General features: G+C 38.6%; 1 protein-coding gene across 1 annotated transcript in view; it reads right to left on the bottom strand.

Moving 5' to 3' along the window:
* WDR27 (WD repeat domain 27) overlaps positions 1–11155 on the bottom strand; it is a 111210-nt gene extending 100055 nt beyond the window's left edge. The window contains exons 1-8 of the mRNA XM_071807302.1: positions 10973–11155; positions 10013–10154; positions 7561–7685; positions 6968–7081; positions 4962–5013; positions 3751–3824; positions 2755–2869; positions 1352–1484 (exon numbers count right to left, since the gene is read on the bottom strand). Coding sequence (XP_071663403.1) covers positions 1352–1484; positions 2755–2869; positions 3751–3824; positions 4962–5013; positions 6968–7081; positions 7561–7685; positions 10013–10154; positions 10973–11155 — 938 coding nt within the window. The remainder of the gene's footprint in view (positions 1–1351; positions 1485–2754; positions 2870–3750; positions 3825–4961; positions 5014–6967; positions 7082–7560; positions 7686–10012; positions 10155–10972) is intronic.
* Between the last annotated feature and the right edge of the window lie 869 nt (positions 11156–12024).

Here is a 12024-nt window from a genome sequence, read left to right as displayed (position 1 = left end):
CAGGAAACATGCCTTATACAAGGTGCAAAGTGTTTTATCCAGAAGTGCAGAGATAACTTACTTGTGAGCTATAATTTGCTATGCTACTTGACAGTAGCTGACTCTAGACTACCAGAATAAAATACACAGTAAGAGCCAATAACTGTACAGGAAAAGAGGGTAATTCAGATTAGAAATTGAATGAATCAGTTGCTGGAAAAATGTAACTTGACACATGGTGGACTCTTCATCGTTGGAAAACTAGACATCTTTAAAGTTGTGCCATAATTCAAATCAAACTTATAGTTTTGACAAAGTTTTATTGATTTGAGAGTAGTATTATACGACAAATAAGACCAATTGACTGTAATAAGTTGTCTTCTGGCCTTGGAGTTCTGACATTCCATTAAATAAGTCTGAGATATACATCTTAAAAATCACCATTTCCTTCCTCTCAGTGGTAGTCCTTCTGAAAACATAGGCATCATGAAAATAACTGTTTGTTAATAAGTACCCAATCTGACATAAAGACAAACAAAATGAACCATGACTGCCGGATATTTATGTTCTCTGTTTATCAAAAATAGTCCATATATCTAACCAGAGGATTAATCAGTTTTACCTGTACAACCTGCTATAGGGCAAAGGGTAGAATAAGTGTTTCCTAGAACATGATGTGGCTGATAAATTCATGCAAATGATAATTGTAAATAACAACAAAACCAAATTGTTCCATGAAGCAGTTCTCATGGAAGTATCCTGAACAGATCCCCCAGGTGCCTGATAATATGGTTACACTTCTCTTCAGGAAAGAAATGCAATATAAGGATTAGTTCAGGTACCTCTCCTCTACCTGGCCAATCGGTTGCATGAGAAGGAGTAAAACCACCATGCTTTGAAATGTCTCTCTGACAGAAGCCTGGCTGGAACAGGTTATGTAGTTCGAAAGTTATTTAAATTTGGAAGGCAAATAACATGGGCACACAGTGACTGCATCAAACTTATTTCCTTAGGGAAGCAAACTAAAAATAATTTTGGCTTTTTCATTCTAATTGGCTTCATAATCTTTTGTTTAACTGAGCTTCTCTCATCAACTGGTATCAATAGATGCTAAAATGGATATTCCCAGTGCTATTTTTATAAAATTATTTTTCAGACTAGAAACCAGTTTTAACTTTGTATCAGTTTGTGTATAGTATCTGCCTAAGAGTAGGCCACCAAAACTTGTAGATCCCTAAATACATTCTTTGATTTTCCTACTGTATCTTTTTTTTTTTTAATAGTAAGCTGCAGTGACAATAATCAAAGGACCAATAGGAACTTCTAGGAATAGATTTCAGTCAAAGACTTTGTGGTATTTTAAAAGACTTACATGTTTTCTTCATTATGGAAACATACTAAAAAGTCACAGTGTTCAATTAATAGGATAGGCAATGATGTTTCCACGGATCCTCCTGGTCTCGTGTTGTTTGTTTTGCAAAGCTTGGAATTATTTTGCCTTTCACCTAAGAAAAACAATCAACAATACTAGTCATCAAAAAACAATGAAATAAGGAAAACACATAGGATCTAAGAGAAAATTAGAAGTAGTAAAGTAGCATGAATTAAGACCATACTCAAGAAGTTTCTATTTCAAAAGATAGATATTTCCTAAGAGCCAGCCCTCTTTAAATATCTTTCGTCATTATCATGCTATTTTCAGTATCATCTGCTTTCAAAGACAGAGAGATACAATCCAGAGAACCTACTTAAGGACTGAAAATGAGTTGGTGGAATCTAGGTGTGTTTATCTGAGAAAGTGACATCTCAAAAAGCTGTATTCTAAAACCCCTTAAATATGCTGCGTACCTTTCCACTTAGCCTGGAAATTACATTGATAGTGAAGTTACAACTTTATTCAAAAACAAGATGGAAAGCCACCTCAATTTCATCTTCCTAAGGAGTCCTCAATCCATTATTCATGTGCACTTCACACCTAGGAACTACTAGCAGCGAATTCAGCTTTAGGCAGACACTACATCACTCTTAAACACCTGAAGATGAAAGCAACATTCATGTGCTTTAAATAACAATAACAAATGTAGCAGTCTTTCTCATTACATTAGGACCTTAGGATTACTAAGAATACAACACTCAGTGGAGGCAGAAAAAGAGCAAGCAGGGGAAACCAGATCTCCCCTTCCCTAAAGAAAGCTCCCTTTTGCTTGCCTTTAGGAGGACCTCAACTCACTTCAGCTACTGTGCAGATAGTCTGAATGGCTCATTTGGGAGCATGGAATCACTTTACTGGGGTTATCAGTGCAGTCTTTAAAGACTTATAAGTACTCTGTGTTATACTAGTAGAAATACCACAGCCAGAGAAATATCATGAAAGCACTGTTATGGGTTAAAAATAAAATAATAATGATAAGTCACACAAGCTTCAAAAGTAACCAAGAAACACTACTCCACTTAGACAATGGATGAATTTTTAGGCACTGATTCAGTTCTCACTTAAGCTTTGGGCAACAACTTCAATAAAAAACAAATACTTAGTAGTTCACATCATGCAATGTTTTATAACCAGATGCATTTGCCATCATTATATTACAGACATACACGCATAATTCTTTCTAGATACGCCAATGACCAACTTCATATCAGCTTCAGTAAGACTCCATGCCACAGTTTGAGATTATCACTTATAATAAATTTACATGGCATAAAAAGCACACATTCAGTAGCCAATAAAAACTAAAACATATCGTAAAGAGCATTCTAGAAGCACTGCACTACCTATTTCTTTTCCAGATTTCCACACTTTATTGCAGAATCTTTCTTGCTCTTTCTTTAAGTTGATGTGTGCCACGCAACGGTAATTATGACCATTGATTAAACTGAAGATCCAAAGCTGCAAGAAAAAGCGATTGCAGTAACTTTTTGACGTCTAACATAAAGCCTACATGCATACAAACTAAACATCCAATATTTAAAACTGTTGATGTAACTAATCAATTTTTATATCTGGAATCTCACCCTGGACCAGAAATTTAATTATTAGCATTTCTAAGATCATCAAAGAATATATTCAATATTAGCAAAAGCAGCCAATATAAATTTTAAGTCACATCTAATTTCCATATGCTTATGTCTTCGAAAAGCTCCTCATAGACTATTTCCCACTATTAAAAGTCACAAGTAACCTGCACATAATTACTCACTAAGTCATGTATATGAATTTCATTTATATCTTTCTCTTTTTAGGCAGCATTATCATTAAATCTTTAATTTTCTTCACAGTTCACTGAAGAGTAACACTGAAGGAAAACAGCTAGAAAATCTCACATAAATATATTCTTAACATTAGGCGAAAGAGGAGGTAACATGCTTATTCACATTTATCACATTTTGATTAGAATCCAAACATGCTGAAATCCTAGTCTCTTCCATTTATTGTCATAGGCTTCTTTCCTTGGTCAAAATAGGATAATCTTATTTTTCACCTTTTTTCCTTTAAAACAAACCTATTTATAGCCTCTCAGTGTACTCCTCTTATATAATCACTGATTGTGCTCTTAAAAACTTTCCTGGTTTTCAGAGAGAAGTTTCCATTTTTTAATAGAGGCCTTATATACCATATATGTTTTACACACAAAGCACTGAATTATGCTTACTAAACTGTACTAACAGTTCAAAACACATATGCAGATTGTGAAGCTTTTTTATAGCCAGATACATTAATAATAGTTTACTGTTTTCACACGGAGACTAAGATTAATGGGTAATTCTTACCTGCCCTTCAGCACATCCAGTGATAATCTGTTGATTTTCTTCATCAACTAGCAGACTTAGCAAAGGAAATGCTGCTTCAAAAAAGATAAAATTATTTCCAGACTAAACACAAATCACATATTTAATTAAAATATTCAAAATTGAATCCTCCTATTCATAGAGGAAAAAAAATCCTTACTGCAATTCTTACAATTGGACAATGTTTTGCATGCCTTAGCCTTTGTGTTGCTAAGGGTTTCCCATTTGCAGGTCTGTGGCCTGCCTTTCACCCAAGCTGCCATGGCAGTGGCTTTCCACAGCACTTCACCCAAGCTGCTATGCATGGTTTTCAGAGCCTCTGTAGCAGTAGTTTTCCTTTTTTTGTTTACCTGCTGTTATTCTCATGGCCTTGCACCTGCAAACCCTGATATCACAGTTAAGGCAGGCTTTCAAGGGAATCAATTGCCACGGGCAAACAGAGGGGAATCACACCTGCTTCCTCTCCTTTCCTACCATGTGGTTTTAGTTTTTAGTTGACATGAGATCATCCAACAATATGTATGCACAAAGCTTAACAACCATTCTCCATGCAGCTTATGCCCCCACAGTGTGCTCCAATCACCACTAACAACACCACAAGCAGGAGCAACAAAAGGGGAGTTTGAGCAGGTCCTGTTGAAAATCATATAGTTCCTGTAGAAAAAGTGCTATTGGGGGAGGGGTTCCTGCTGCACTGGAGACAACGCTTGTCCTCCTTCTCTTCTCTGCATTTGCTCTCATCTTTCCACAAAAGTAGCTTACACCTTTGAAGTCAGTATATGCCATCAGCTACAGACACTTCTAATAAATCTGCATATGGTATACTTAGAGTATTTCCTTCCATATCATATACAAAATTGAAAGAAAACAAGCACAAGGGTACTCAAACAGTGGAACTGTACCTATGAGACACAAGAGCTCCATTTGCGTATCTCAGTAATTTGCAGCAGTTACAGGCACACCCAGTACAAAAATAACTGTTTATGAAAGCATGCTAAAACTGCCTACCTGGAAGTACTTTTTAAAATAAAATATATTCACTACTAGCTTTAAAAGAAAATATGTTTACTACTAGGTAGTCTACTAGAATTATTTTCAATCAATCAACTAAACACTTCTATAACAATTTTAAGTTATTGTTTAGAGATTTTTTTTTTTTTGCTATGAAAAAGTATATAAAAAAGAAAACTTACCCGTTAATACTCTTGACTGATATGTTAACTGGCCAGTAGAATAGTCCCACACCTTCATGAAAGAAAAAGGGAAGGAAAAGAAAACGCAAACTTCAACGGCCATCATGTGGTGAAAACTGAGAAATGCAGTCCTTGAAAGTGGTGCAATATGGTAAGGATTTCTTTCAGGATTTTATTTAGGGCTTTGTTTAAGTGACAAGCATCCATAGTGACAAAGGTGAAACTCACCTGGTATGGATGTACAAGTAATTAGAAATAATTACTATCATATTTGCTTAAGTTGATCTCTTAGTGACATAAGCTAAATTAATGAGAAGACATGCTTGAATTGGTACCAGTTTTCACACAGGAAGCTTGCATAATTTCATAATTTTCATATTGGGCTCTGGGAATTATTACTAATAATGATATTTATTATGATCTATAGACCCACATATTAGTCAACCTGCACTACTAACATGAATGTATCTACATGATGTATTGAATACCTAATACTTGATTAAGAAAGCTAAATAAAACCTTTTTTTTTTCCTCTCATGTTGCTACTTCTATGAGCCTTTCTCTCCACAAATACTTCCATGATGTTTATCATAGCTATCACAGCTAGGACTGAAAAAATCACAGCCAAGCAGTTCCTGCTTTCTAAACAGGGCTATGAGTCTTTGTTCAGCTCCCAAGCTTTTATCTTTTTTCATGTTTCCTTTCTCTCTGAATGTAAACATAATTATTCTGAAAAGCTGTTTCCTAATATCTTATTTCACAAATTTGTCCGAAGACATTCTCACCTGTCTAACTTCTTTAGCCAAGTAAAATGGCTAGGGGAGCATAAGGTTTTGGACACTGCAAGTCCTGCAATCACAGAAACTATCATAGACTCCAGCATGGTTGCCCTCAGGGAATTACCCCTGATCTGTAGAATCCAGCAGAGAAAATAAAACCTGAAGACTTACTAAATTACTTGGGAGACTTGCAAAATATTTTCATTTGATTGTTATTTTAGTGCGAACATTTAACAAGGTTAAATAAAAATCAACTTATTCATTAGGATTTTGTATAATTTATCAAGTCTTCATTAAATTAATATGAAGAAGCATATAGTTCTTTTCCATCAGCCATTTTTACTTTGATTTAATTTCTTAGATCAAAATAAACAAGAAACAATCAAACAAAAAGCAGAAATTATTAATATTTCTTAGTATTTCAATTCAATCTTTGCATTTTTTGTCCAAGACCAGGACAAAACTCAACATTTTCTCCAGGAAAAAAAAAAAAAAAAGAGTTACTTAAAATTAAATTTTGGAAAACAAAACCCACAAACTTTTTATACAGCAAACTTTAATTTTACTTTAGCTTGTAGAACTGTTTGGCTATGTTTAGAATCTTATAGAAGACAATCAGTAGCAGACGAGACAGTATCTAACTAAGGTACCCACCTAGTATCTCCTGAAAGATACACCAGGGTTTACTCAGGCTCCTTGTTCCCCCTTACTGTCTAAGTTGTCTTCCATTGTCACAATGTACAGTAGCAGCAATTCATGGTGTCATCATATAAAATCTTGTCTGGCAAAAAAACCTACTGGTATGCAATAACCCAGCCATTGCATGCAATAACCCAAAACCATATTCCCGAGAGGGAAAATTGCAATCACTGTCAGCAGACTCAAAGTGAAATGCTTTCATTCATTTCAGCATATTGAAACACTTCAGTTACAGCCAAACTGACTGAAATATTTTATTTCCATTTGCCAGAAGATAATAATCACCAAAGTTAGCACACAATTGTAGAAACTTTTGAATATGCAAAACCTGCATTGTTTGTTTCAAAAAGAGTAATTAATTTTTACAATAATTTCCCAAGCACCTATGATGTCTTGGCCTCTATAAAGTCAGAGATGTGTTTTGCTTAATCTTCAGAAAATACTTAAAAGAGGAAAAAAAAAAAAAAGACTGCTTCACATATTCACTAAATTGTATTTTTCAGGGGTGCAGGTCTATGATTTCCTTGCCTTAAAGGTTCTGTCTTCTGACACTGATATAAGCATACTTTTCTCCCACACGCAAAACTCAGCAGCAGTCACTGGAGCCAGGTGGCCATCCAATTCAGCTAATATAGTTTCATTCTGTGATTAATCAAGTCAAGATAAAAACAGATTAGATTTCAAACTAAAAATGAAAATTAGTTTAAAGTTTTGATAATTAATACCTGTTTCTAAGAATTGTCAGATTTTGATTCAAAACCATAATTCAGTAAGATATTTCTTATAGAAACTGCAACCCTGTATATCATCTTACTGGCAAAACCACTGCACATTACATTTGCTTTTTCAGAATGAATGATATATGAGTAATTATTTAGATGCCCCCAGAATGTTTTCTTCTTCTAAGTTATTGAGATATTGTTTCACTTCAGCTTTTTCAATCTAGTCTTCTATCTGGCATATGATGCATTATCAAGCATTAGCTTATTATTATTTTCATCTATATGAGATAAACAAATGCCTTTGCTTCATTACTCTGGCATTTCTGTATCATGATGTTATTTGAAAGTGAATAAACTAAAGAAATATCAGCAACATGGTTACAGAAGATGGTATCTCACCTTTGCATTTAACATGTAGATGTGATTTCCAGCACATACTGCCACTTGTTGATCATCTGGACTAAATCTTACATGAAGTACCATTCCTAAAAGGGTTCCTATGACAATTCCTTGAGGTGTTAACCCTGCAACAATTTTATTGTTGTTGAGATTCAATTAAATATGAAACTCTGGTGCAGTGAGATTCTTAAAGACTTTGCATAGCAGCTATCTAACCACAGAGCTCTCCCAGTTTCTGTCAAGGCTATGTACAGAAAAACCTACGTTATACCAGGCTATTGGAAAGCAAAGCACAGAACTATGCACCACCAGGATTCCTTCATCTGCATTGTTGCCTAGACAGCATCTGTTATTCTTTGAGGTACTGATAATAAATGTGCCCATCAAATCATACTATAATTGAAGACTGCCAGGGATAGGATTTTCAGAGCAGGATAATGCACTCAAGGAATCCAGTAGTGCCACATTCATTTTAGAGACAAAAATCCTGACTGGAGCCCAGGAAAACAGAGGTTTGAAAAATATTTCTTCCAGAAGAGTATCCCAGCCACTAAGCCATCAAGCAAGGGGTACTTTCCTTCTCTTGTGTTTAATTCTTCCATGGAAAAGGGCTGAAGGAGGAAGCACAACACTAAATACCATTACAGAGTCAGATGATAAGACAAGCTTTGAGAACAAGGCTGCTGTTTCATCCCTGTCTTCACTTCATTCTGGTCATCTCCCTGGTTCAAGCAGGCTGTTTTCTGGAGATTCCTATTTTATGATGCTACCTTTAACTATGTGAAGATATTTTGGACATCTCATTAAATTTTAGGATTTCATAGGCAACAAACTAACTAGGATACAGGCACAACAACTCTATGTGTCCTTTTCTAGGTTTTATCCTAGATGCTGTGGAGTGTTTCTACAACAGATGAATGTGTCAAGATCTACCAGGATGAATAACACAAAGATGTGCTTTACTACCTTGATACAGTTGATATTAATATGGTCAGATAAAACATGCCAAGACTGTGCAGAGCATAGTTTGGGGAAAGGCTACGCAGCATCTGCTGAAGAGCCAGTAAATACAGAGAAAGAGAAGAAGAAAAAATCCAGCAGCAGAGAACCTGGCTGTCACGTGTCTTTGTATTAAAACTACACATACTCTGTCTGCTACTGCCTATTTCTAGCTTCCATTTTTGTTCTCTCCAAATTTGTAGTCACATTTTATGGGACTTTGATTCTCTATGTTACTCTTACATTGATTAAAATTTAATAATTTGTTACAAAAGCATTCAAAATGTTCACTTCTCTTTACAATATTAATTTTCATAATATGTAGATCTGCAAATTCAATATGTAGATTTGCAAATTCAATATGGAGTAGAGTACAAAAGACAAGTCCCACACATTAGATCATAGGCAAATCTCTAACTACAGGTAACAAGCAGGAAACTTTTAATAGTGCTGGACAATGCCATGCAGTTATTAACATTGACACTGAAGGGGGACTGTAATACTTCTCAATTATCGTGTCATAACAATATAGTCTGGACAAAGTGTCACCAAGATTCCAGTGAGTCATGACTTTCTCCTTTTCTTGCTGGGGGTCTTGCTCCTTTTCTTTCTCTTTCAGTATTCCTCTACTTTCCAATTAATTTAGGCTTGAAGAGGAGCTAGCACTGCTCCCTAGAATGTAAGTTCATTGGTTAAAGTTCCAAACTAAGATGGTGGTCAGGATACTAGAACCTCTGCTATTTTTGTGTTAGGTCATCGTAACTCTCACTCATCCATTCTCCTTTCAAATCGGATACTCGTATTGCTCTCACACACACGATAACAGTGTTTCAGACAGAGGCAGAAGGAGAGGCAGGATACACAGTGCTGCTGTGATTAAAAATGTTGCTGTCCCTTTTATTCCACAGTGGTAGAACCTCGCCGCCTCGGCAGCGCTTCCCTGCGTTTCCCCCGAGGTCGCCAGCCCCCGCGGATTCCGGCACAGCACCTTGGCCAGCTCCCGGGGCCGTCAGCGGGGCCGCCGCCCTCCAGCCGCCTCGGGATCCCCGGGCCCAGCACGGCGGCCGCTGCGGAGGCTGCACTCGCCCGGGGCCAACGGTACAGTGGGCGCTGAGTGAGGCGCCTCTTATTGTAGGGTCTTCTGAGAAGGTATGATGACCAGACTGGCTGGACAGTTGGCCTGATGCAGCTGGGTATTGTGGAAGAAGAGCAACAGAGAAATAAAACGCTATCATTGATAGGGCTGCTGAATCTGAGTGGCTAATGCCTGCTACTCAGACATAATCTTTTTATAAAAGTAGTAGTGGAATAAAAGGTGTTGGGGGCTTGTCTTCTAAGGAGACTGTTGCTCAAAGACTGGCTGAGCATTAGTCTACTTGTAGGAGGTGGTGAGTGATTGCATCACTTCTTTTGTATATACATAATATGGATATGTTATTAAAGAATACTCTACCTTCTTGCACCTTTTGTGTGCATTCATCAAGATTCCACACTATCACACGTTCACGAGAAGCAGAGCAGACAAGAAGTGGATTGGTTTTACTTCCAAATGACACCGCAGAAATTGAGTAATGATGCCCTGATAAACATAATGGCTGACAGATGCAGATAGAGTTAAATGAATCACTTCAAACTAAGTTTATGAACAATACAAAATTACAAATGGATAATGTATGTACAATTAACAAGGCAATAACTATTTTTTCTTCATAATTTTAAAATCTCTTTCTAAATTACCACTATAATGTAGTTCTACTGGATTTGTCAGGGATGGTGTTAACTTTCTTCATAGCAGCTTGCATGGTGCAGTGCTTTGGATTCTGCGATGAAAACAGTGTTCATAACACACCAGTGTTTTGGCTGTTGACAAACAGTGCTTGCAAAGCACCAAGGTTTTCTCTTTTCCCCACTCTGTCCTGGCCCCTCCACTCTCAGCGAATAGGCTTGGGCTGCACAAGAGACTGGGAAGGTCAGAGCCAGGATAGCTGACCTGAAGTGGCAAAGGAGTATTCCCTACCATATGATGCTGTGCTCAGCAATAGAACTGGGATATTGGATGAAGAGGTGTTGGAGAACCGAGGGGTTGCCTTCTAAATTGGCCATTATTTAAAGCCTGACTGATTTAAATCACCTCCTTCTATGCTTGTAAGAGGTGATGAGTGTAAAATTTCTTTTTTCCTCTTTCCTTCACTCATTAAACTATTCTGACCCACGACTATCTGTCCAATTCAACCACCACAATAGCTTATATTATTCTCATCACAATAACAAAACTCATAACAAACACTAGTATCTTCCCACCAGCAAAGCGAAACCGGACAGTTCTACGCTACGCGCAAATATTTCGTTTATATCTTCCTTTTTAGTGTCCTTCTGAAATAACAGCCTATGAAGAGATATATTCTGGTTTTACCTGAGCGGTTGCTGTATTCCAGATGCATAACTCATTTCGGTTCAACGGGAAAGCACAGTAATGATGACTACATGCCAGCTGAACAAGAGACTCCGACTGCTTGGATTTAAACACGTATTTTTCACAGACAACGTCAGGATTGCAGCTTCCTCCAGAAGAACAGCAGTCCCCGTCACTTGCCATCCTACGGCTGAAACCGGACCCCGCGGCGGAGCACCACAGGGGGCCGGCTCCGCCGAAACGGCTGTGTCCTGAACCGCCTGCCAGCGCGGGGGTCCGGGGGCCACACAGCCTGCCGCGGGGCACTCTTGCGCGGGGGGAGGCGGAGGGGCCCGCCCGCCCCCGTGGCCCCAGAATGGGACAAGGCGGACCCCGCTCTACCCGGCCGCACAGCCCGGCCCCACCGCCTCCTTCGCCGCCCTGTAACCGGGGCAGCGGGACAACTCTCCCGAGCAACGGCTCCCTCGTGCCCTCCAGCGACGCTCAGCGCAGCGCAGGCCCCAGCGACCGACAACGGCCGCTTGAGGCCGTTTTCCTTCTCTAAAACACGGCGGCGTCGGCGAGAAGCCTTCGCTCTCCACAGCCGTATCCTGGCCCGCATAGAAAACTGCATGGCCAGCAGGTCAGAGGAGGTGATTCTGCACTTCAGCTCCGTTGTCTTGGGACTCCACCTGGAGAACTGCGTTCAGCTCAGGGGACCCCAGCACAAGGCAGACATGGGCCAGAGCACAGTCACGAGCACCTCTCCTGGAAAGAATGGCTGAAGGCGTTTGGGGTTGTTCAACCTGAAGAAGACTCCAGGGACAACTTATAGCAGCCTTTCAATACTTAGACGGAGCTTATAAGAAAGATGTAGAGGCTTTTAATCAAAGCCTGTAGGGACAGGACAAGGGGCAACAGTTTTAAACTGATAGAGGGTAGATTTAGGTTGGACATATGGAAGAAATTTTTTACAATGAGAGTGGTGAGACACTGGAACAGGCTGCCCAGAGAAGTTGTGGATGTCCCGTTACTGGAAGTGTTTGAGGCCAGACTGGATGGGGCTCTGAGTA

The sequence above is a fragment of the Patagioenas fasciata genome, chromosome 3, assembly GCF_037038585.1.
Source record: "Patagioenas fasciata isolate bPatFas1 chromosome 3, bPatFas1.hap1, whole genome shotgun sequence".
Lineage (NCBI taxonomy): Eukaryota > Metazoa > Chordata > Aves > Columbiformes > Columbidae > Patagioenas > Patagioenas fasciata.
This window is presented reverse-complemented; position numbering and strand designations above follow the sequence as displayed.